The following is a 27,292-nucleotide window of genomic DNA, read 5'->3' on the forward strand; positions in this document are numbered from 1 at the left end:
TTTTTTCTCTTAAATTATACATCATTCAATACCTTTCCACTTGCAGAATCTTGAAAGCTTAAATAATTAGGAGGCAGGCTTGTTGCTATTGGGATATTGTATTCTTGAGAAGCTATCTGATCATGTTTCATCAGGGGAAGCCAAGCATATCCAACTGTGCAAAGGAAGAACAAAGAGAAAACTTCTGAGTACAAACCTCCATGGTGAGGGGTAAAAGCAACGTTATTTGTCACTTATGAATAGAAAACCTCATTAAAAAATTTAATAAATGGGAGCTTTACAATACTCTCCAGTTCAAGTCACACAGATGACATGTAATGCTGTCTCAGATCGCATCCTGTCAGTACCTGAAGTTTCCAGCGTCTCCTTTTTCTTGGCATTAGCCTTGGCATTTATGTCACAAGTGACATGATAAAAAGAAAACAAAATATGGTGTTTCTCATGGAGCTGGGTCGGGAGCTCAATTTTTACCTGCAAGGAGAGAGATAATAGCCAGACTAGGATGAAACTCTTTTGCCCTGGGTCAGGGTTAGACAAACCATAGACAATTTGGTCCTCTAAAAATTCTTTCCCTGAAACTGAGGACCACATTTCTTAGTTAGTTTTAGAAGGACTGATTTCACTCTCAGTGAATATCTGTCCTGCTAGCAGTCATGTGTTAAGGGGCTGATATTTTTATTTCTTTATTGTGTTGGGTGATGATAATTTAGAATGACTGGTATTTCTCATTTGATAATGTATGTTAGTAGAGGATAGATTAAACACACACACACACACACACACACACACAACTACCTGCAGGGTGTCAAAAAGGCATAGATTCAAGATCCTATCATCAAGGAACATACATTGAGTGAATTGAATCATCTCCAGGTCCATTGTGCACAAGGACCAGTGCATGAGCATTGCTTGGGAGCTCATTAGAAATGCATAGTCTAAGACACTGCCCCAGACATGTGGACACAGAATCTGCATTTTCATAAGATCCCAGGTGACTTATAGGCTCAGCGTTCAGAAACATGGCAGCAGGGGATGATGTAACTGAAGCATGGATATCTCTTTTTAAAAAGAACAAAAAATAGATGAAGCGTGTTATTGTGTTAACCAAACAATGAGCTATTTTGTGACGACATCATGCTGTAGCTACATGAAGAATGCTTCCGAATAAATATAAAACATAAAGTTGATATATGGTAAAAATAGATGTAATGAGGAGCCTACTCCATGTTCTTAAAAAGAAATGTTTTGACACCCTCTATATTGTATAGTGCTTTTCAGTTTCCAAACCTCTGAAACATATGTTGTGAAAGTATGATACATTGTGTGTCATGTCCTGTCAGGTTGTGAGGATGACACAAAGGTAGAAATTGAGTCTTGAGAGAGGGCACAGGGCTTTGACTCATTAGGAGTTTTGCAGTCTAATCAGTAATAGAATCTTCCAGGATGAGAAACTATGTTTTTCGATAACTCCTTCATGCAGGACTAACGGGATCCCATGGATGTAACCTGCTTTCAATTCCATGTGAGCAGCTAGGTAGTTTCCAGAATGGTCAAGCAATAAGGTGTTAGAAAACCAAGAAGATTATCTGCCAGCTTCTTTATTAGACTCCTTCTGCATCTATCTATCCAGCACATATTTTCACATCGTTCAGGAAAGGATTTATTACACTGATATTTAAAATGTTATGCCTGGAATCGCAGCAACATCACCTGGAAACTTGTTCAATGAGTATCATGCCAGTTTTCAGACCCCGTTCCAGACATCTGGAATCCAAAAATCTGGGGTGGGTTACAGTAATCTGTGTTGTAACAAGCCTTCCAGGTGATTCTGGTGAATGGTAAAATGTGAGAGCTTCTCAATTAGAATGGTTTACAAGTTTGCACGTTCTTTATATCCCAGTATGCTAACCTGGTAACAAAGGCTGATGTACACTTAAGAATATACAATAAGCAGCCATGTACCAGGTAGAAATTTCCTTTTTCTTAGCTAACATAAAGAGCATACGGGGACGCAAAAAAATTCTCAAGAATTCCAGTTAACTACGAATACATCCTTCACTTAAATACTGCAAATATTTACATTGTAAAAGCACCATGAAATAATTCTTATCAATTTTTGCAATTAATGTAATCTTAGTTTTCAGTATGCACTGCAGAGTTCACTGGGCTTTCATTACATACATGTTCTCCTATGGAAAAGTCCATGGTTTTTATAAGAATTCTGGGAAACACATGTGAGCAAGAAAGATTAAAAGCCAGAGTTAACAGTGAGAATATTCTCTTTTCTTTTTCTTTTTGAAAAAAAAAATCTTATGTCTACAGTGAATACATCTTTCAGACGGGCTTTTCCAAGGGTCAGTTGATACAGTAAATATTCTATAATATAGTGATAGCCCTTTACCTTAATATTTTTTCATCTTCTGTCCTGAATTTATAGGGAAAAAGTTTAAAAGCATTAAATAGATGTGGAGGAGAGAGATAAGGTCAAGGGAAGTCTGTGGTTTCACTGAAGTTCCTTTAATTAGTTTTGAAATGATTGATGTAGAATAAGGTATGATGGCAGAATAATAGTTCCCCAAAGATGTCCTCATTGCCCTAATCTTCAGAATCTGTGAACAGGGCAAAAGGGATTTTTGAAAGTGATGAAATTAAGGATTTTAAAATGGAAAGATTATGTTGGATTATGGGGTCCCAATGGAATAACAAAGTCCTTACTGGAGGAAAGTCAGAGTCAGAGATGCAAGAAGAGAAGCAGACATCAGGGTTAGGAAACTTCTGGAAGAGGGTCACCAGTCAAGGCCTGCGGAAACTTCTAGAAGCTAGAAACTATGCGGCAAGGAGCCTCCCCTAAAACCTCCAGAAGGAATGCAGGCCTGCTGACACCTTGATTTCAACCCCGTGGGACCCTTTTCAGAGTTACGACCTCCAGAAGTATAAGATAGTGAACATGGGTTTTTCTAAGCCACTAAACTGTGGTGATTTACTATCAGAGCAATAGGAAACTCATGGTAAGATGTGATATTTTTAATCCCAGACACCATATCAGCAGGTTGCATTGGTTCAGACTTTAGCTCTATAGTCATAAATTAAATTTAAACACTAATGCTATTTGTCTGAAGCTCTTTATAATATTGAGTTGCAATATTGACAAGTTGACATGCACAGAGTAATCTACCATTGGCCCAGCTGCTTTTTTCACACATTTTAGAGCAGGGTGGTGAAGCTTGAGGCCCTGGAGTCCTGTGGTCCAGTCTGAATTCTGATGATCTCTTATTAGTGGTATGCCCTTAGCAAAGTTACTTCTCTGAGTCCCAGTCTCCTTATCCATGAAAACAGGAAGGTTAATTTTATGTCAGTTTGACTGGGCTAGCAGAATGTCCAAATAACCAGTTGAACACTATTTCTGGGTGTGCCTTTGAGGATGTTTCTGGAAGAGATGAGCATTTGAATTTGAGGACTGCGTAAAGCAGAGGTCTGCCCTGCCTCCCAGCATGGGTGCTCATCATCCAATCTGATGAGGGCCTGAACAGAACAAAAAGGCAAGAGGTTGAATTCTCTCTCTGCCTAACTACTTGAACCAGAACACTGATGTTCTCCACCTACTCTTGGTGCCCCTTGTTCTCTGGCCTTCAGTCTGAAACTGGTATTTACATCATAGCCTTGCTGGCTCTCAGGTTTTCAAACAATACCACTGGTTTTCCTGGGTCTCAGGCTTACTGACGGGAGATCGTCTTGTTTCCATAATGATGTGAGCCAATATCTCATAATAAATCTACCCATCTATACATACACATCCTCCTATTGGCTCTGCTTCTCTGGAGAACCCTGTGGGGGTTGAGATGATGCCTATATGGAGTATACAGCATGGTGTCTGGCACATAATAAGAGAGTCTCAGGAGTCGGCCAGGGCAGGTCATGTCTCATGCCATAGTCAGAGATGACTATGACTAGAGTGTGTTGCCTCACACTCTATGCTCTTTCCACTATGACATGAAATGTGGCTATCGATTGGTAAAACTAACACAATCTTTATTATATTGATTAATGAAATAAAAGAAAAAAAATTCTCACTGAAAAGACTGATACCATAAAAACACAAGTATTTTTGAAGGGGAATCCAGCACTGAAACATCTGGATTTGCCACAGAACTCTCGGAGTAACTGTCAATTAATATAGTTTCTAAGTCTCACTTCAGCAAACACCAGCCAAGGCATGCCCTCAACCTGAGACGTGGTCCAGAGATAGTGTTTATCTTTGTGCATTACCTGACCCACTCGTTCATCTATTTAGGAGCTCCTGGAGGGGCAGTGGAGGCGTGGCCCTTACCTCATCGGAGAAATCTGGATTCTGGGAATGGTGCAGAACTGCTGTGTGGGCAGCTGAGGTGAAGAGAGGCCCTCCAGGTTTTCCATAAATACACTGTTTAAAAAGTTGAATGATTATGAGTGTCTGAAATTAACCCGAAGCACACACACACAAAAAAACCAAAAAACAAACGTCACAACTCTTCAGTTAGCAATCCTGGAACAAAGATGAATTTTATGGTAACTTGCCAGATTTCACTGATATCTAATTGACCTTGAGCCTCTTCCACTTGATGCTTGTATATACAAGTTTGCTGCCAAAGAAAGTCTGAAGGCTTTAATTCATCATGTAGCCCTTACACCAACCTGAATCAGTTTGTTAGCTAACTTTTGATTACCAGGAGATAAGAGGTAAATTGCTCAATTCCAATTCCTGCAAGATGGCTTCTTGAAAGGGCCCGTGGTATCCAGCTCTGGTTTAGAATTCAAGGCAATCAGTCCTGGGTGACTATGAGGTTTGGTTGGACCCAAACTCCTGACAAGCCAACCAAGAATGCTGAACTAGAAGGATAGGAGTGGTTCCAGGTGCCACCATTTTGCATTACTCTTCGATGCCAGCCCCTAACCAAGCCAGGGGATGTTGTAGGGTTGAGCCTAGGCATACAGCTTCAAAGCTTCCTTAGCCCAAGGCTCAGGGTGCCTCTTCTGGAGTCTTCTGTATCTTTGTGTGATCCTTTAGAACGCACTGACATAGGACACCCATACAGCTGCTATTATTCCTTTTTGCTAGAATTTTCCCCATAAACACTGCACTAGCGGGCCTGCTGTGCTTGTCCGCTGGTCATTGCCTTTGTTTGTTTGAAAATTCCATTTTGCTTTAATTTTTCTCTCCCAATGCTAACTGATGTTACTGCAGAACTTGGAACCTGTGGAGACTGACAGTGGCTCAAGACCATTTTAAAGAACTCTTTCTCCCCTGCATGATTCATTCAATCACTCCGACTGAGGCTCCTTCTTCTGAATCATGCTATGAACTTTCTTGCTACAGAGAACATGGCTGGTACCTGACAGAGTGCCTTAAGAGATTATCTCAGATAATCATGAGGGTTAATTAGAAATCGGCTTTGTGCTTTACTATTCCATCCCTCTGATTCATTGAAACTGGGAAGATCTGGCCACAGGTGCCCTAAAAAGAATTTTCCTTTCTTTCTTATGGATTACTCTATGTTGTTTGAAGTCTCTAAAATAAAAACAGTCTATATCAGAGATGAATTCTGAAAAAAATGACATCCAGTTGCTCTTTTGGAGGTTAAAAAGCACAGTTCATACAAACCTTATAGTCTTATGGGTTGTATTAAATCACATGATTTTCAGCAGGGACACACTTTCCAGAGCCATTTCTCTAGCTCCTCGGGCAGCGGGCCACATGCTCCTTCCGTGGACATGAGCATCCCATGAGCCCGCTGCCCCAGCCCCTTAGCCAGTATGCTGCAGCCCCTTGGCACAGGCCACAAGAGGGCCGGCTGGGACGGGACATTTTAAATGAAACATGCTGAATTGAGAGGCGGGCTCCTTGAAAAGGGCAGAGTCTTGCAGAGGGGAATCTTTGCATTTATTTCACACTAGAGTGGTTTGCTTTTTTTCCAAGTCATGAAAAGCCAAGCAGCGCTATGAGACTGACATTTCTAATAGAACCAGGTAATGATAGCTATTACATCAGGTTCATTTTAGGAAATCTAACACAAATGTATTGACTTGCTCCTCCTTCAGTCACACTCAAATAAAAGGCTCCTTGGTGAGGAGAACCTAAGCGCCGCCTTCCCCCTTGGATGCTGTATCCCGTCATGGACTTGGCTCACCTTCACGGGCTTGGCACCTTCTTCGTCAGAATTTTTGAATTCAATGCACACGGTTATATTTCGAGCCTGAAATTACAGAGAGGGGAAAATGGAAATTGTAATTTCCTGTTAAAGAACACCACACACACACACACACACACACAGTCCAAGTGTCTAAAATAAGTAGCTTCTAATTAAATCTGAAAAATGTAGAATACCCAACACTTTCTTCTGACAGTATCCATAGTGCTCAGAAATAGCAGAAGGACTTGGAGATATTATTTAAAAGGGAAGAAAAAACTCACACCAAAAGGAAGCAGATATGCTATTTTCAGAATATCTTAAGAAACTACAAAAAAAAGAAGTCTAGAACAAAATAATTTGGGGCCGACTTGAGAAAAGATTATTAATATGTTATAAAACTGTGCCTCCTTAAACACATTGAAGGTGAAACTCATCATGGCCCCTTATTAAGCACGATTTGCAAATGGATTTTTATTCCACAGTGTTGACCTATGATAATTTGTATTTGAACTTTCAAGAATCCGTCTTAATATGATCTCAGTAGGGTGCAGAGAGAGCACCAGGTCTCAGAAACATACCATACCTTGTTGAAACATTTCTGGCTATCGTACTTGAGGTGCCTGGGGTAAATGTAAATTTGATTTTTGTAGACTCTGTAAGGACGGCAGTACTTTGTTGAGTCGTAAATAAATTCTTCCACCTCCACTGTGGGTTCTAGTTGAGCTGTTACATCGAAAGGCTTGACAGGGATAAAGGACGATGTTACACAGTCTTTAAAAATCAGAAAATAAGAGTTTGTCATTTAATGGGATTCTTTAAGGTGAACAATACTTAACACACTTTAAAATGAATTCACTCAAAATAGAAACTCCATATTTGCAAAGGAATTTATGTTAAATTATGCAAGCATGAAGAATTCGTAGGAGGTAGAGATGATAGATAATCAAGCCATTTAATATCAAAATTGATGTCTCAAAAATGGGTAAATCTTTTGGATGGATTTATAATTACAATCTTTTTACATTAAGCTTCATAATGAAAACTAAATTTTAGCTGATGATTCTCTGAACACGCTAATCAGGTATTATAAGATAAGGATTAACCCACTGACCTTTACCTAACATTATAAAAATAATACAGCTATTGACAAAACTTTGTCCAATCAGCCTATTATGGATAGTACCTAATGGATTGATAGTAACTTTTCCCCATGGAATGATTTCACAATACAGGCCTGCAGACCCCTCTGCATTATTTGGTATAATTTATTCTATTTTTCTCTCCAGTTCTTACAATCTTTTTTTTTAATTTTTTATAAACATATAATATATTTTTATCCCCAAGGGTACAGGTCTGTGAATCACCAGGTTTACACACTTCACAGCACTCACCATAGTACATACCCTCCCCAATGTATATAACCCCACCCCCCTACTCCCAACCCCCCTCCCCCCAGCTACCCTAAGTTTGTTTTGTGAGATTAAGAGTCACTTATGGTTTGTTTCCCTCCCAATCCCATCTTGTTTCATTCATTCTTCTCCTACCCCCTTAACCCCCCATGTTGCATCTCCACTTCCTCATATCAGGGAGAGTTGTCTTTCTCTGATTGACTTATTTCGCTAAGCATGATAATCTTGAAAAACCTAGCCTTGTAGGAACGGCCTAAGGAAAATAAAAAAGACAATTTGAAGTTTATAAATCAAAACTTCTGTCACTGAATAGCTTGGGGGCTGTACTGTGGTCACTGGAAGGCAGCAAGGCCTTCTACTTTCTTTTACCCCATCTGGAATTTTCCTGTTTCAAAAAAGCAAAACAGTCAGCTAAATATGCTTGGAAATCAGATTACAGGGTTTTTTCCCTGCCTGAAATCAATTGTAATATTTTTATTATATGTTCCAATTTCTCTAACGTCCTATAGTAATTTCAAGGAGAATATTCTAGCTTTCTCTTTATTTTTCTTTTCTGTAGGTAATAAAAGACAGACACATCTCACAAATTAGGTAGAGGAAATGGCTTAGTTTATTCTCTGTTTTTCCACACCAATCAATTTAAAAGAGATTTGGAACCATGGCTTAGGTTAAAATGCTCATTTTATTTCATATTAAAATTATTTGTAAAAAAATTAAGAATGAAAAACTTAATAGTGCTAATGGTAATTCAAATATCCTATGGTAATTATCCTCTCTCTGTCTGTAGTTTATTTTAGGATGCCTTTATTCATTCTTTGCATCACTGAGAAAGTCACAGAAAAGGCAGAATCAGAAGTAAAAAAACAAAACAGATCCATCTTGTCACTTATGAAATAAATTCTAAAATTCTTATTTATAAGTTAATAAAATTTCCTTCTAAAATTCAAATTTGCACTGACTTGAAAAAGATACATGCTCCCCACGCAATAAGAGAGTCTAAAAATATTCCAGCGATAATTACAATGTGATCACTTGGGTGGCTACCCATGGTGTTCAGAGCAACCCTTTGGCACACAGTATGGGGGGACCAGCCCTGTATATTGAGTCAGAGGAATTGGATAGAATATAAATTCTCCCATTATGATTACTGGTTTATGAGTTTATCTGAACCCAACATTCCTCATTTACAGCCCGTCAGGGTTTTGAGGACTAAAGGACATTATTTAATACCTTGCAGGTATTAAATGGTACACACCAGATATATATATATTAGTTTACAATGAATATGTTTCCTGTCTTATTATAATGATAGTCTGTCTTAATGGAGAAAGAAAAGCCCCAAATTTCTGTAGGATAATGAATTCCATTTATCCCAAAATTTGAGAAAAAACTCACAAAGTATTATAACTAACCACCTATCCAATAAACCAACCAACCAATCAACCAACCAAAAAGACCACTAACTATTCAGTACTCTACAAGTAAATCATGACATCATCATCATACTTGGATGTTCCAAAGGAATGTTGTCAACAGCAATATCCAGGCTTCCAGGGATGGTCTGTGTTTTGCTTACTCTGTCAGCCCTGTGAAAGTAGGGAACAGAAACACACACACACACACACACATACACACACTGAATTATTTTAGTCATCAAGAAAATGAGTCAACTGTAATTCTGAGCTTTGATAAGAGTAAACAGTACAACCTGAAACAACCTTGTGAATGGTTTCATTGAGCTGGTTTTATATTAATAGAAATCAGGGAGGGATCAAGTTACAGATATTCTGAAGAATGTTTTAGGTTTATTTGCTCGATAACATTGATATAAATGGCCAAACAAGTACAATAGTAAATATAGTAAAAAGATCATTTTTTGTTAATAAAAAGTTCTAGTATTTGAATTGGTTAAAGTGATTTTTCTAAAGACTTTTAAGAAGTCTTTTCTAAAGACTTTTCTAAAGACTTTTAAGAAGTTTTGAGGACAAGGGTAGTCTTGGCTACAATTGCTAAGCGGACAGTCTGCTTGTTCCCTCTTCACCAATAACCAAGGACAAGGAGCCTTTCCCTGACCTTGGCTCTTCTGCCATTCTTCTGCTTCATGAATGTGTGCAAACACCCTCTTACCACCTATCCCTGTCCCCACATTCACTCCAGTTCTCTCCCTGCCTACCAAAACTTCTGACCTATCGTTCTTTTGTAGTAAGATGGAAGTTCTTGAAACTGGTAACAGTTTCAACTGTTACCCCTTGTTGGAGACCTAACAGGTAGAATAATTATAGTGGTGGGTCCAACCCAGCCCTTCCCAGCATGTGAGAGCTGACTGTTAAATTTTCTATCCTGTGGGTGTCAGGGGAGTAACAGTTTAAAGTCAATCACTTATCTTGAGAGATCTTATTATCACCAGATGTTGAACGCATGGTAATACAATTAAGAAATGCTGTGGCTTTTATAAAGTTCTTCTTCTTTTAGCACTAACTTTCATTGTCTTTTCCAAAAGCATTTGAATGACAGAAATACTATGAATTACGGAATTCACAGCAATGGATTTCTCTGTGGAATTTTAATACATAGTTCTAAAATTCTTAACACCCCTCCTATTTAGACATGTCTATGTTTCCTTTCTTTGAATCTAGGCTATATGATAGCTTGACTGATTATTATGGCAGAAATGTCACTGTGACAGTTTCAGGGTCCTGGTCTTAAGAAACTGGTAGTGATCACTTTCTGTCCCTTGGAAAACTTACTCTTAGAAGCCAGCTATCTTTCCATGAGGAAGCCACAGTATTTCATGGAGAGGTTCCCATGGAGAAGAACCAGGGTCTCTAGTCCACAGTGCCACCAGAGCTCCCAGTGAACAATGCATGTCAACTTGCCAGTCATTCAGTGAGCCATCTTGAATGTGGATCCTCTGTCTCCATTTGACTTCTGCTAGCTGATGCCATGTGCAGAAGAGACAAGCTCTCCCTACCTAACCATATTCAAATTATGGATTTCCGAAAGTAAGTGATGCTCTTTAAAAACACTAAGTTTTGGGGTGATTTGTTACATGGCAATAATAGTTAACGGACATGGTTTTACACTCTTTCCCTATAATTCTAGCAACTTGACTTTTGTTGTGTCATTCAGGCATAAGAGGTCATCTGTAAAGCATCTACTTTCCAGAAGAGTTTGGACATTCGAGAATTAGGTAATCAAATACTGTTTATGCAGAGTTAATAAATCAATAGTAGCAATGTAGCTGATTCATGTAAATTTTGAGAGTATTCAAAAATTCTACCTTCTGTAATCTGACACTAGTTTTAGCAGGTCCTCTGTTGAAATCTTGCTACTTTCTTGTCTATACAATGGTGAAAATCTTGAGTCTCTGTCCACATTTCCCTGGTTGTCCTTAAATACTGATCTGAAAGAAAATAATAATTGTCCAGGTTGGCATGTTGTTCAGGTTGTTTACCAAGTTATGTTTTTAAGGTGACAAATGATTCAATTTCCCATTTGTAATGGAAGAAATTGAAAGAAATAATGAACTAAAAAAGACAAGAAAACTTCTTAGGCAAAAGTTTCATTCAAATACTATTTTTGGTATCTTTAATTCTTTATTTTCAATTCAGTATCTACAGGGACAGCAGCCCATTTATATTATAACCACATTTATTTAGGAATTAGTAACATATCAAACCTTGGAATATTAGGGGAAGAATAAGAACAGGTTAGTCCTTTTTTCATTATTTTCTGGGCAAGCCAAGGCCATCTCAGTTTGGGTGGTACCATCAGAATTTACAAATGGTGGAAAAAGAATACGGTGTGTGTGTGTGTGTGTGTGTGTGTGTGACTAGAGGAGCAGACTCTTGAAACACTTTCCTGGAGATAAATGTGCCAATGTCCTAAATTTTAGGACAGAGACAAAGATCAAGAGAAGAACACTTGAGTCAGAATTTTGTATTACATTAATGAATGTAATTTATTTTCTTCCCTGGTCCATTTCATTGGAACTAGATAGATTTAGTCAGAACACACAAATTATTTTTGTCCAAATAGTATAGTAATGTCAAGCAATATAATAGCATGCTTAAGGTTAGTGTTTCTTCCTTATAACTAATCATGCTTCATGCCTATTGAAAAAAATGAGACCTGTGTATAATTAATTTTTCGTTTAATGGTAGAGAGCTGCTGAAATTTTATTTCTTTTAACTTAAGGAACTTGACTATTTTGTTACTCTTTAAATTAATCAAAGATCTCAATATACAGGCTGAGGTGGCCATTTAGATAGATATCTGATCATAGAGCATTAGAGTCAAATAATACAGAAAATGGGCCCGAATGATATTTTTAGACTGCTTCAACCTTTCTGCTCATTTTTCTCTGTTAAGTAGTCAGGAAAGGGGGAAAAGATCCCCTCTCAAATAACACTGGGGAAGCAGAATGAAAATACTTAACTCAATGAGTATTTTTGTTTAATTATTATTTAAGGCTTTTGTGTGCATGATGTGTTGAAACCAACTTGATGTATTTACAACATAGCAGGAGGTTGAACTGAGCTTGAGTAGTGTGTGTGTGTGTGTGTGTGTGTGTGTGTTTAATTAACCAGTCACTACAAATGTATCAATTGATGTGAGTTGTATAACTCATTTTTGCTCTTAGCCAGAGCTCTGTCCTGGAAAGAGCTCACTGACATTGGACACATTGTAAAGAGAATGAAGAGCACAGCACCGTGGAAAAATACTGCTCACAGAGCCATACACACTGGCCTTGCTCAATAAATATGCTAACTGGCAAGAGAACAGAGAACTGACTCATTTACACAGATGGCTTCAGGATGACTGGGATGTTGTGCCTCATTCCAGCTGCTGCAGTTGGACAATGATCAGTTTAAGGTGAGGGTCTCAAAACCATGACACGTGGGGTATTACTGAAGAAAATGAACAGTTTAGCCTGAAGGAAAAGCAGCTTAGGTATCCCCGAGAGCCTCATTCCTAAGCAGCATGAATAGCTGTGACCCATCAAAAGAATAGGGCAAATTTTTTTGTGGTTAATGTAAGATAAAACATAAAAGTAATTTTCAGGCACCTTAAACATATTTTTAAAAAATGAATTATTTAATCAGTTGAGCCATAAAATGATGGAAGGCGCCCCTGGGGGATGCACCTGAGTTTTTGTCACTTGGAAGCATTCAGCGGTTGGACGACATATGCTGGGGATGCTTTGCAGCGTATGCCTTCTGTAAATATATAGATATAAGAGGGAAATTGTTCTTTTAGTTTTGTTCAGTCTTAAAGAAAATCCAGGATTGTGCACTGGTCTACTCAGAATATTGTGTAAGAGGGATTAAAAGAAATCAGAATCCTGGCATGTATTTGGGCACAGATGATTATAGGCATATTATGCATGGAAAGAGTTCTTTTTACAATAAGACACATTGCTAAAGGTCAACTTTAACCCGAATCAAAGAGCGTAAAATACCCATTGTAGCCATCTGAATATGTGCTCTTTATCTCCTCCAAGAATAACTTTTTTTTATTCTCCTGGAACCTGTGAATGATCTTATTTAGTAAAAGTTTCTTTGAAGATGCAATTAAGAATTTTGAAATGAGGATTCCTGGGTGGTTTAGTCAGTTAAGCATCTGCCTTTGGCTAAGGTCACGATCCCAAGGTCTTGGGATTAACCCCCTGTTGGGCTCCTTACTCAGCAGGGAACCTGCTTCTCCCTCTCCCTGCCTCTCCCCCTGTTTGTGCTTTCTGTCTTTCTGTCTTTCTCTCTCTCTTACTCTCTCTCACAAATAAATAAATAAAATCTTTTGAAAAAAAAGAAAAAAAAAAAAACAAAAAACCATAAAATGGCATTACAGCTGGTGCCCAAAATAAGAAAACACACCAAATTCATTTCAGAAAAACTGTTGACAGTGAAGAGTGTCTGTGCATGCAGCGGTGGGTGGGGTGGGTTGGATCTGGGTAAAATGTGGTCCTAAGCTAAATTTTAAGGGCCAACGTGTTTTAGGGTACGCTCACAACTCTATTGTTAGGCAAACTGCAATTTAGAAGATTAGCAGGAAGAAACCGGGCCAGACAACCAGCAGTACCGATAGAGGATTGAAATATGTCAGCAGGCTAGTTTATATCAAAACGGCTCGAGGGACCAAAAACCCTCCTCTGATTCAGTCACCATTCATTTGAAGCCATTTCCACAGTGTGAAGAGTAGATTAAAATCTTGTTTGGCTGAATCTTGTACTTATTGTTGCGATTAGTTGTTCCAAGTGGTTTAACATGAAATCTTTTTTCTCAGATAGCAGAGAGGTTTATGAACATGCAAGCTGTATGTTCATGCACACAAATTGGTGGTGTCTCCTGTTTCCCAACCTACAACCAAACCACTCATGAAGCATTAATGTAACATGAGCTTGTGGTATTGTTGGCTTTCCTGTTTTGCACATAATTACTCCAATATCCAGTAATATTGTCAGTCTCCCTAGAAACTTCACCTGTCATTCTTCCAGCATATTTTACTAGGCAATGTCACAGTACAATTGTTACTTCTTCTCCTTACTGCCCTATGGTAAGTAGTAATTCTTTCCCTTCTTTTCCCCACATTATTCTTCACTGCCCCAAATTTACCAGGAAGAGGGATTTGTTGCAGAAAATATGATCTCTACAGGTGAGTTAATAATAATCATATAAGAATAGTGGCTTCTAACCATGGCTGTCTTTTACTGGGTACATATCTGTGCTCATTAATCCCTACAACAGTAAATTAGATATTAAAATAGAGGTAAGGACAGACTATGATTACTTGCCTAAGTTTTCTTGGCAACTAAGTGGAATTGAGATTTCAAAACCAGCTCTGGCTCTCAAACACCTGCTTCTAAAACCTCACAAAAGTTCTGGATCCTTTAAGAGAACGTATGTTCACCCTTGTAATTTGGCTATGTTTCACTCTTGCCAGGGAAAACCTTGCCTCTACATGCCCCAATGGGTTTTCTTTTGGGAACCAAGAATACTTATCAATATGAATAAGTGGAGAAATAAAAACAATGAAATGCAACACAGAGGATTCAGTATATTTAAATACTATCTGTTCCATGCATTAGATGATGATATTAGCTATTCCCACAGAGAGAGACACACAAGAGAGACAGAGAGTTATGTGTGATCTACTCTATGTCAAATGCTTTTGTATCTGAGACAACACCCACTGCCCATGAGGCGGGTGTTGTCAGCTTCATTCTGTGGATGGGACCCTGAGGCCTGGAGAGGAAACTTGCCTGAAGTTACTTACCACTCATTAAGTGATGGCCTGATTTGGACCACATCTGTCCAACTCCTGGGCCTGGTCTCTTTTTCCCTTATGACAGAGATGCCTGAGGGCAAACTCATTCCTGGAGACGGTGTAAGTCTGTCTGCTGACATTTCTGCCTTTCCCTTCCCATCCACCTGTCCCCAACTTTAAGGAAAAACCTCAAAAGGATAGCAAATACTGGTGGATTCACTCTAATTATACTCATCTCTGGGTACTGGGAGAACTAAAAATGGCAAAAGTAACAAATTTTGTCTTCTTTCTGGATTTTAAAGTTACTACCACTGGGGGACAATGTCACCAATACTCAAATGGATACTTTTAAGGCTGTCTTACTTTGTAGCACTAATTAACTTTTTAATGTTCTTTTGATTTATATGTTGCTAACTTTTCTTCCTTATGCCTGTGACGGGCTTTTCCTCTTTTTAAATCTTATGTTATTTAAACTCAATTAAATTAGCATAAGTGTATCATTGGTTTCAGAGGTAGAGTTCAGTAATTCTTCAGTTGCATGACCTCATGTTCCCTCCTTAATGTTCAACACCCAGTTGTCCCATCCTCTACCTCCCTCCCTTCCAGCAATCCTCAGCTTGCCTCCTCTAGTCAAGAGTCTGTTATGGTTTGTCTTCCTCTCTGATTTCGTCTTGTTTTATTTTTTCGCTCCCTTCCCTTATGATCCTCTTTTGGTATTATGCTAAGTGAAATAAATCAATCAGAGAAAGACAATCATATGATCTCACTGATATGAGGAATTTGAGAAACAAGACAGAGGATCATACAAAAGGGAGGGAAAATGAAACAAGATGAAACCAGACAGGGAGATAAACCAAAAGAGACTCCTAATCTCAGAAACAAACTGGGGCTTGCTAGAGGGTAGAGGGGTTGGAGGGATGGGGTGGCTGGGTGTTGGAAACTGGGGAAGGTATGTGCTATAGTGAGTGTTGTGAATTGTATAAGACTGATGAGTCACAGATCTGTACCCCTGAAACAAATTATACATCATATGTTAATTAAAAAAAAAAAAAGAAATTCCTACAGACATAAGGAGACCAAGAGATTGAGGAGGACAATAGGAATTGATCTTTAACCAAATCCATAAGCAATTCTTGTTCTTTATGCAGAGGTTATCTGTCCAGGAGGAAGATTCTACCCACAGTGTCCACATAACTCAGCATTTCTATCAGAGCATGAACCGGTACTGATAAATTTAGTGAAATCAAAGAGAGTTTTGATGACCAAATTGATGGTTTCATCTGGACATCCAGATATAGCCCTGTGCCCTGCACATAGATGAAAATATGCAGCTGCATAAGAAATCCGTGCTTCCATCTGAATTTTATACACACCAAACTCTCAGGACTGATATAATGTCAAGTGTTTATTGAACCAAATATGCATAATAAACAAGTAATGACTTCGATCCTACCAAGAAGCCATAGTGTATCTGGTCATGCACACACTTGCACTCACGTTGCAGCTTCAATCTATTTTAAACTGTCTTGCTAAATTGTCTTGTAAAACACATGTTTCTGGGGAGCACTGTTTATGAAGATGACCACAGTAATATTCTTCTAGGTGTTGGTATATTAAAAATACCGGGGGGCGCCTGGGTGCCTCAGTCAGTTAAGCCTCCACCTCGTGATTTCAGCTCAAGTCGTGATCTCAGGGTCATAAGATAGAGCTCCGTGTTGAGCCCTGCACTGAGCAAGGAGTCTACCTCTCTCTTTCTCTCTCAGCTCTTTCCCCTGCCTGTGGACATGCCTCTCTATCAAATAAATAAATAAATCTTAAAACAACAACAAGGTAACAGAGAGGTGTTCAAACTGAAGTTTTCAATGGAGACTACAAATGCACAACTCTTCTGTTGATTGTAGCTGTCAACCTACCTCACGGCCCAAGCAAAAGGCATGCGGTATTTTCCCAACTTGCTGAAGAACTGCCTGTTGGATTTTAGTATCTTTTGTGCATACTGAGGGAAAAAGAAACAAAAATATGTTTAGAACACCTCTTTACAAACTGTCCAAGTAAAATACTAATACATACTTATCTTATCTTACATTGAAACTCTGAAATTCTGCCTCACTGGCCTGAAGACTCTGTCTTGTAAAGAACCAAACACTGTCCTCTGTGTTGGACCTACTGAATTGTGTTCTGGAATTTTCACTCCGGAAATTTCAAATACAGGTTGTACCCCTGTCTTGGAATGTCAACTTTTTTTCCCTTTTTTCAGACTTGGAAGACCTTAAAACATTGAATGGAAAGTGTTTTCAAATTTGCACTCACAGTCTGTGTTATGCTTTTATTCGTGATAGCAGTGGTTGGCAAACGTGTTTTGCAGAGGGTCACACAGTAAATATACTGGGCTTTGTGGACCCCATGGTCTATGTCACAGCTTCTGAGCTCTGCTTCTCTAGTGGGAAGGTGACCACAGACAATCCATAAATGGATCAGTGTGACTGTGTAAATAAAACTTTATTTATAGAAACTGGTGGCAGGGGTAGCTGGCTGGCGTGTCGTAGTTTGCCAAGTCCCAAATCTCATAATTATGCTAAAGACTACCTTAAAAAGTCACACATGCTCAAATTTAATGTTTAGGCATTCTTTCCCCAATGTATTTCCTTTGTGTGAAAAATACAGACATTTAACATTTATCTTCTATTAAATAGTAACATTTGATTATTAAAGAGAATATAGTTATTTAAAAAAAAAAAGGAAAAGAGGCGCCTGGGTGGTTCAGTCAGTTAAGCCTTTGACGCCTGATTTTGGCTCAGGTCATGATCTCAGGATAGTGAGATTGAGGCCCACGTCAGGCTCCACACTCAGCGGGGTCTGCTGGAGGTTCTCTCTCCTTCTCCCTCTCCCCCTGCCTCATGCGCCCAGTCTCTCTAAAAAAATAAAATAAAATAAGTTAAAAAAAAAAAAAGAAAAAAGGAAGAAAAAATGTCTCGTAGTCCCACCATTCAAAGAACTTTTACTATTTCCTCTTTCTTCATTTAGGTATATTAGAATAATTTGGCATAAAATTATCTATCTTACTTTTTCACTTATTTCATCATCAGTAAACTATGTATCCACTTTTCATTATTGCTAACACTTTGATCCTTGGAGTTAAAGCTTCATTCACATTTAAGTTTATTTCTACTAATAGATTATCAGAAGTCAGTCAAAAACATAAACCAAGAATAAAAACTTTCAAATTTTCCCAATGGACATTCATTTCACTAAGAAGTGTCTATTTCGAGACTTACATTTTACCAAGCTTGATAATTCTTCAAGGCAAGGTGATTTTATATCTTGAAAGGAATTGAAATTATTTATGGAAAAGTTAATGCATTACCTTGTTGGAGTCCGGATTCTTAATATAAGGTTCAGCGCCACTTGCAATGTTCCCCATCAGTACTTTTTCGATTTTGGCCACGAAAACAATTTCAGAATGTGGATTGCTTACAGAAAATATAGCCTATGTACAGGGAAAACAGCTAGTAAGAATCTAAGGAAGCATACTGAAGACATTAACAAAAATTCCAATTTCTTTCTTTTAAGGGACAGCTTTAAGGGAATTTTTATTTCAGAAACTGATGTAATCTTTTGGTGAGAACAATGAAACAAGCATTTTTGGGGCCGTCACAAGTAAACAAAAGTGCAACCTGTTTTGGAAATTTCAGCCATTCCTCTGGAAAGCCTTTGATGCGAGGTTCTTCTGATTGTCTAGGAGTGACAGTGTCAATGCTTCCATTTTCCAAAGCCACGGAAGACCCTGAGAGCATCTGCCTGACAGCAGCATGATTTAGATCCACATGAAAATCGGCAGAAATCTTCCTGTTGTCTCTGAGGTCATAAAGTGCCACACTCACAAAAAAAGGCTCAATCTGCAGGAAAAACAAAGAGCCAGTGGTTTTGATATGAAATCATTATACCTGCAGTTGTCCCATCAGTATCTTATTTAAGAAAGCAGTAGGTAAACTACATAATATTTTTCATATCATAATATATATCAAGTGGTAAGTGATCAGCAGTTTTAAAGAAATATTCTAAGACGACTCCTCTGTCCTGATACTCATCAAACCTAATCTACCATGGGTCACTCCCACTAGAATCAACAACTCTGATGGCTACCAATGGTGATTATCTAGTTCCATCATTCCTTCTCCCTTTATTCATTGGCATTCTACCGTAGGGATGAGCTTTCCCTTCTTATTTATTTATTTATACAAGTACAGACTTATGGACTACGACTATTTTATTCAACAGATTTAAATCTCTTACTATCATTATTTATAATAGTGCTCAAATTGTCCCAGCTTTGGCTAGAGGTAGCTCCTGTGTCTTTTTGGTGGATCCCCATAATTCTGGGGGACACTTCTTTATTCAACAAGATGTTCTATGCTCATCTTATACTTCCATTGCTCCAGTCATTTCTCCATAGAGCTCTGCTTCCTTTTTGTGAGGGTGACATTTAGAAACCAAGATCTCAGGGCTCATTAGCTCATTTTTACTGGGACACAGAGACACATCTACAAACACATGGATACACATGCACGTGTCCCTACATGTAACATTCACATCTACAATGATTCTCGCCTGCCACATCTACAATGATTACTTTATCTCTACCTGCACATGAGTATTTATTAAAAACTCATAAGTTCATGTTGAAACTTATATTTCCAATTCAAATCCAAAGACTTCTTTTGAGCCTTTCCCCTATTCATATTTCATGTAACTCCTTCCTTTAATAGTGAAAGATTTGGCTCTTCTTATCATTGGCCTATTTCCTTATTTGTTCAATCAATTTACTTACTGGTTCAAAGTAATCAGTCTCCCAACCACAGCTGCCTTCTCTAATTGCCTGCTCTGTACCACTCTGCCAAATGTCCCAGATCCTGGCAAGACCATGTGCAAGGATTCTGTGCCTTCACATGGCTTTCTGCCCCTTATCATGTGGAGTTCTTGTATGCTCCAAGGCTCTGTGTGACTGCCCCTCCACCTCTCACTGCCATGTAAGAAGAGAAGGGAAGGTGTGAAATAAAGACAAAATGGGAAGAGAATGGAAGATGAAAAGGAAAGGGAAGTTTCTTGGTTGAGTTTTTCTTTTTTAAAGATTTTATTTATTTATTTGAGAGAATGAGAGAAAGTGCACATGGAAGCAGTGGAGGGGAGGAGCAGAGGGAGAGGGAGAAGCCAACTCACAGCTGATCAGGTAGCCAGCTGAGCATGTAGCCTGCTGAGCATGTAGCTTCCCAGTTAGGGTGGGGGTGGGGGGTTTAATCCCAGGACCTCCGGTAATAAAGTGATGAGAAGGGACATCAATGATTGGTTGAATGACATGTGCAAAACCATAAATTCATGGAAGAACATAAAGAACATGAAAGGATGAATTTGTAGGAGATGCATTTGAGGAATATTAAGGAAGTACAATCAAAGGATGCAGAAGTCCACTGGGTGTCCTGGTTGGCTGGAGAGAGGTGTTCACAGCGGCACACGTGAATAAAAGAAAAGTCCTAGGTTGGAGTACATAACAAACTAAGTGGATGTCAATGTCATTCACTAATATATACGACAAAGGTACAGAGGTGAGTGCTGGATGGCACGTACAGAGTCATCTACAGGTCATTCAAATCACAGTTGAGTTTTGAGCTCAGCCAAGGAAACTGGGCTTGACAGTTTTGTATGTGGGCTCTTGCCTAGCCATGAGATAAAGGGAAGAGAATAAGAATGACATCCTGGGAAATATCAGCATGCAAAGGATTGAGATGAAGAAGGGAAAGCAGTTTATAAAAGAGACTGGGGAGTAGAAGGAGAGATTTAAAGAGAGCAAACAGCAATTTTCATATAGGCAGAGTATCATAGAAATCAAAGAAAGATTCAAGAAAGAAGGGATTTTCAACTAGACAACCATCAAATGCAACAGAAATTAAGTGAAACAAGGACTGAAGTAAATATATGCACATGTAATTAAATACATATCATGCATATGTACATATACACACATATAATTATAAATGTGCAAATAGATTTAATTGTGCATAATTAACTATGGGCTTCTAAAAATGGAATATGCTTACGAAAAACATTTTTACTTTTGCTTATGCTATTTAATTTTGAATGGATGCCTACCAGCAGGTGTTTTGTGGACAAGCAGGTTACATACAGAAATCACATTATGTTCATCACTGTACAGACTCATGCTGTGGATTGTACTGAATGTTTCATAGGTATCTCATATGCTTCAAAACACAGTAAGATGGCTAGCTTATTACAGGGCTATTAGTGTAATTCCTTAGTATTAGCAGTACTTGCCAGCTCCCTTACTATTAGAAACAGAACTACACATATAAAATGAAATTCAATAAATTATTAAAAAACAAGCTAATTAAAAAGTAAAAGTTTTATATTTTACCATTTTAATTTACTTTAGAAAAATTTTTGGTTTGTAATAGTAGTCATCTACCAAGAGTTGAAAATGCAAAAATTACATGAAAATAACTCAGGTAGGAGCTCCAAAACACACTGAAGGTCAAAGGAAAAAAAAAAAACAACCTATTATTTTTCATGAATTGGGGCATTTTGATTTTCATTTCTGCTTGGTGAATGGAAATAAATTACCTACTTTGATAATCCATAAGAAATTAAAGCTCATACGGAGATTCATTTATTTCTTCCAATCCATCTTTTCAACTTAAATGTCAAATCTTCCTTTTTGAATCACTGGCTTTTCAATAAGGATTTGTTTAATCAGACACTTGAAAGCCTAACAAATTAAGTCATAGGCTTCTTATGTTTAGAATTCTGTATTTTCTTAAAAGAATGAAGAACATAAAATTTTAAAGTAACTCTGCTGTGAAGCAAGTTTATTTGTTCAGATTTTTGGAATCAATTGCTATTTTCAAAGAAATATTTTATACTAGAAACCATCAACTTGGATTTGGTTTTCAACGGACTGACTAAAAGATTACATGCTGTCAAATATTGTTTCCTCATCATGGAAAAGTTCTTTGAGGGAGTCTTTTCAGAAACTCATTCATTAATTACAGGAGCTGGTTCTTTGGCAACCTGGAGAAATATTTCGATTAACTTAAAAATACGCTCACAGAATTAAAAATGATGAGTTTAAAAACAGCTACATTAACAAAAGAATGTCACTGAATAATATACAGAAATGTTTAAAGACAATGCCATTACATAAAAAATTACTGTGGAGTTTAGGTGAAGCTATTTTGTTAGTTTTTTGTATTATGGTTTATAAGCACGATGAAATTATTTTTTTTACCAAGTCATTTTCTATTTATTTTTGAACATCTGTATCAACTTTAAAATAAATTAAAAACAATATGGGCATTCAAACCATCTCAAATCAACTTGTCCTTCTGGACTTAAAGATATAAAAGGTTATTCTGATGTGGGTTCTGAACTCGGGCATGTTCTTGTGCCTGGCGAGACTGGCCCAAATACAAACATTACACTTTTGTATATGAGTTCTAGTACAGGGAAAGGAATCCATGTGGAAGGAGTCATTTGCCCACGCTGGAAAGAAACACGCATTATCTTCAAGTTTCACTTTCTAAACTGGATTTTTTAATCACACTTAAGATTGTGCCTTGTTAAAAGCAAACAAACAAACACCAAAAACCAAAAACCAAAGAACGTTTATTTTTATTTAACAAGATGGTAAATGCCAGTAGGATTTGGGTTATGTTTTCTCGATATTTCCAAGTAGTTTCAAGAAACAAGTTTCTAGTCTTTCTATTTTGTTTTGTTTTCTTTTTTTTTTTTAATTTTAATCCTGAATGAAAGTATGTTTTGATGCTCCTCCTAACCCTTTCATTCCATGGAAATTTCTCCACCATAGTCCTTGGATCCTCCATGTGGTCACAGCTGCTGGGCTCTTCTCTGGCTTGCTGTCACTCTCAGGTCCTCAGCCCATTCCACACGGGTGACACTTTCTTCCTTAGCATTAAGACCCACTCTTCTGGTTTATTTCTATTTCAATGGCCGTTCCTTCTTAGGCCTCTTTGGTCATTCCTCTATTCATCTGTTAAATATTTGTTTCTGGCCCTTTTTCTATGCACACAGAAATCCCCAAATATGTCCCTCCAGGTCACTGACTTCTAAGTTTATGTCTCATTCATGGACACTCCCTTGCACTCTAAACTTGTTTTTGAATCTGCCCAATGTACATCTCTACTGGATATCTAGTAGGCCTATCCAGCCTCACATGCCCACAATGGAATTCTTGGCCAATATCCCCCAAATCTGTCTTCATCTAGTTTTGTCTTCTTAGTAAATGGCACCATCATGCATAGAAGTGTTCACAGCAAAAACCAGAGACTCATCCTTTCCCTTTATCCTTATATCCAATGGATCAGAGAAACATGTTGATTCAATTTATGCAACATCAGTCAAATCCGTCCATTTCTCTCCTTCTTTCTTGCAGTCCTAGTCTAAAGCATTCAGTGAACTATGGTGATAGCCTCCTATCTACTCTCCCTAGTCAACTCGTATTTCCTCCAATCCTTTTTTTTTTTTTTTCTGATGGGATCTTAAAAAAAAAAAAACCAAACAAACAGAAATTGAACCACATCATTTGAAAGTGTTTTAAATCACTCTAGCCTCCACTCAGGATAAACCCAAATTCTTCACTGCAGCCTGTACCTCACATTATTTTACCTGGTACTGTTCCTGGTCTACTCTTCTCCTCAGTACATGCTTCGTGTTCCTAGAACTTGCTAAGACTTAGTGGTTTCAGGGTATTCCCACTTACTCTTTCTTCTACCTTGAATATTTTTCCTTGACCTGTACCCTTTATCCTTCTCACCCTTTACACCTCTATTCAACTATCACCTCCTGAGAGAGGCCTCCTATGACCACCCCACCCAGAAGAACTTGTCTCCCCATTCCCTTGTATTGCATCTGTCATACTGATTCATTTTAAAGAACTATGAACAAGATGTGATTATTGTGTAAATTTACTTGTCTTTTTTTTTTAATATACTGTTTGTTCTTTCCAAAAAGAATTGATCTTTAAGAGGGCAGAGGGTTTGTTATTTTGTTCCCTGTTGTTCCCCAGTCCCTTGAACAAGTCTGTCTCCCAGGAGGTATACTGATTAAGTATTGGCTGAGAAATAAATAAATGTGACCTCCAGAATGATCACATTTATCCAAAAACCTAGTGCACAATTACAATTATAAAATAGGAGGAAGTTTTATTCTGGGGGAAGATTCTTACTGGTGACACCTTTCGATTTTATCTTATTTATCAACAAGATTCTCACAAGGAACACTCAAAATAGTATTCACAAATTTCAAAGCCATTTCCCACATATTGAAATAACAATTAATACACAATCCCCGTTTTCTGTCCACCAAGTATTATCTAAGTTCTTTCCATATGTTATTTCATTTAATTCTCACAATAATCATCCGAAATATTTACTGCTTTCTTATTTACAGAAGACAAGGGTTAGGGCAAGCCACTTGCCCAGCATGGCAGAACTCATCGGGGAGAAGGTCGGCCATTCTGACCCCAAAGAGGCATAGGTCCCTTGGCTCTCCTCATTAAATCTGAGGTCTATAGCTTGTACCATTTTCCCGCTAACACAGGGTAAAGAAGGCTCAGAGGATTGGTGTGTTGCCTGTAGACCCAAGGGCAGCAGGTATGAAAGTTTCCTGGAAGAGTTTATCCCCCCTGCCAGCCACTCACAGTCACAACTAACAAGCATCCTATATATAGAGATGTGTGTGGGATTGCATGTACTCAATAAGCAGAGAAAACTTGTATCTGTTCTGTCTTCTAAAAGCAAATATGGCTCATATCATGGATCTAGAAATAAATTTTCTTCTTTAAGGTGAAAGATGACAATTAAAGGATGATTCATGAAAAATTAAAGTGGAAAGCATTACAAAATAATGAAAGGGAACATGCCAATAAATAACACTGATTATTATTGATCGTAGGATTAGGTGCGATTTTTATTTTCTTCTTTTTTAAAAAAAAGATTTATGTGTTTGAGGGGCTCCTGGGGGGCTCATGGGTTAGGCCACTGCCTTCGGCTCAGGTCATGATCTCAGGGTCCTGGGATCGAGTCCCGCATCAGGCTCTCTGCTCAGCAGGGAGCTGCTTTCCTCTCTCTCTCTCTCTCTGCCTGCCTCTCTGCCTACATGTGATCTCTCTCTGTCAAATAAATAAATAAAATCTTTAAAAAAAAAAGCCATCTCAAGTACAAATAATATCATAGGAAACTGTGAACCACTGCGTGATTTAATTGAAAGGACCCTAGAATGAAATCCCTTTGATGCTTCTTCTTTAAAGCAAAAAGAACGTTTTATGGGAACATTTTCACAACTCCACTTCAGAATTTGTGCACTTTCCTGATGTGGAAAATATTGTCACTCATACTCCTTCAGAGAACAGAGGGTATGAACTCAGTGCCTGGAATTATCAGCAACAGAAAAGATTTTGGGCAGAGTGGGTGTGATGTTGGCTGATCCTTATAGGATGTAACAGGAGGAAACTTACATTCGTGATCGGATCATTCTCATTCTCTGTAACACAGCCCTGAAGATTTAAGTTGAGAGCTTTACAAATGATCATGATTCTCTTGGCAGCTTTTTCTTCAAACGGTTTGATCACAGAGTCAGGTTCTAAAAGGTCTTTTTTCTGAAGTTTCAAGGTCTGAAAGAAAATGTTGACGGTCTTTCTCAACAAACACCCATCACAGAAAATAAAAGAATTCTTAATCATAACACACACGTGTGTGGATCAAGTTCACATCTGCTTAGAAAGAATTCTGACTTACATCTATATCTGGATCCAGCGAGAACAGATTTAGCCTCTCCATATTTCGAGTTGTTTTGACAGTCTCTTCAGTTTCTGTGAGGTACTATGGAGAAAACTGTGTTAGCTCTTGGTAGCTAAGTATCCAGATACTTACAGCTCGGCCCCATCCACATGGCCAAGAAGTTGTTCCTTATTATTACACTGTTTTAATATCCTCCATCAACACTCAGCAAATCTTATCAAAACATGCTTTTAAGTGTTGTTTGTCTTAGTCTAAATCTTAAAATACAGCATTTCCATCTTTTTCACGAAAGCAATAACTAATAAGTAATTCAAATTTATTTGCATAGCAAAATGTCAGCTTTATTACTTTTGTGAAGTCTGGGTGTAGGCTGTTTTCTGAAGACTCTGTTTCCTCTGGCGTGCATTCACAAGTTATAGAATTATCCAGCGAATCTTGAAAAGATACACCAAGAGAAGTTACCAAGTAATACTTATTAATCACACATTACTCTAGGCTGTGACATATCAAAACTGCATGCGGGGTGAATATTAGTGAACAGATGCCTTCATTGTACCTTGGCTGTAGGACTCTATACACTTATAAGATCTGGACCTGGAAATCAGACCTCCTGATGGTCATTTTGGGATTCTTTCCATGACACCATCCTGGGCCCATAAGAACTCTTGATCCTTCTAATACTACCTTTATACCTGGGGTTGTCATGGCCTACCTCATCAATGCATACTGAAATGTTCTTATACGTGTATACATTTTTGATAATTCTGACTCTCAGGCCATCAATGTCAAACTTGCATTCTAGCTTTGGTTAGTTAAACTCTCTAAAATTCTGTAAACATTGATATTCTGATGATCATTACTAAGTCAATCATGAATGTAAAACACCCGCCACGGTATATAGTAGTTGTGTTAAAGTCAACCTCAGTTTTCTTCCTCATGACCCCATGCCTATTTCATATGATATTTAGACTACTAGAATTTAGAGACTCTGGTTTCTAACATCCCACAGTGCTGGGCAAAAGGACTTAAAACAGTTTTCCTTTGGGAGGAGCGACCAACTCTGAAGGTAAATTTGTCTTTCATAGGTCACATGTCTACAACGCAGTTATAGACCTGTTTTTCTACCTTTCTCATCCCCTGTCCTTTCCTCTCTCTTGCTCTCTTTTCTTTGCGTAGAATGAATTAGAGTCTTAAGATGTAATAAGGATGGGAAAAAGAAAAGTTTTTTATCTTATAAAGATCTTGAGTACTGTGCAAACTTTATGGAACTGTCACATATAAGCTGATCTCAGTATGGTCAAAAAGCATTCATGAAAGATATCTTTCTTCCTTTTTTAAAAAATAAAAGGATGTAATACAAATTTGTCTTTATATAATATCATCTTAGTTAATTCAATTCAATTAAATTAAATGCTATGAAACACAACTACCCCATCTACATGAACCTCCCATTACACTTGGGTACATTTTAATACTGCTGACAAATGACTTCTATCCTCAAATCATTGCCAGTAAACTCAAAATCATACCTGTGTGTGGTGACCCTCACTATTCACTAAAAGTCAAGATTTAGGGGTGATTTTCTGGAGCAAATAGCTCAGGAATGGATAAGTGGGACCTGACAACT

At 38.0% G+C, this 27,292-nt stretch overlaps 1 protein-coding gene across 12 annotated transcripts in view; it reads right to left on the reverse strand.

The window, feature by feature from the left end:
* DOCK10 (dedicator of cytokinesis 10) overlaps nt 1-27,292 on the reverse strand; it is a 206,564-nt gene that overhangs the window by 69,911 nt on the left and 109,361 nt on the right. For 11 of the 12 annotated variants that reach the window (XM_044241716.1, XM_044241708.1, XM_044241714.1 and 8 more), the window contains exons 9-21: nt 26,014-26,099; nt 25,663-25,746; nt 25,383-25,538; nt 18,514-18,735; nt 18,204-18,326; nt 16,753-16,835; nt 10,857-10,979; nt 9,083-9,162; nt 6,751-6,938; nt 6,165-6,230; nt 4,328-4,420; nt 348-471; nt 33-154 (exon numbers count right to left, since the gene is read on the reverse strand). In XM_044241716.1, the coding sequence (XP_044097651.1) occupies nt 33-154; nt 348-471; nt 4,328-4,420; nt 6,165-6,230; nt 6,751-6,938; nt 9,083-9,162; nt 10,857-10,979; nt 16,753-16,835; nt 18,204-18,326; nt 18,514-18,735; nt 25,383-25,538; nt 25,663-25,746; nt 26,014-26,099 (1,550 nt within the window). The remainder of the gene's footprint in view (nt 1-32; nt 155-347; nt 472-4,327; nt 4,421-6,164; nt 6,231-6,750; nt 6,939-9,082; nt 9,163-10,856; nt 10,980-16,752; nt 16,836-18,203; nt 18,327-18,513; nt 18,736-25,382; nt 25,539-25,662; nt 25,747-26,013; nt 26,100-27,292) is intronic. The other variant, XM_044241715.1, reaches the window with a different exon arrangement.

This window comes from Neovison vison, chromosome 3, assembly GCF_020171115.1.
Source record: "Neovison vison isolate M4711 chromosome 3, ASM_NN_V1, whole genome shotgun sequence".
In the NCBI taxonomy this organism is placed as follows: domain Eukaryota; kingdom Metazoa; phylum Chordata; class Mammalia; order Carnivora; family Mustelidae; genus Neogale; species Neogale vison.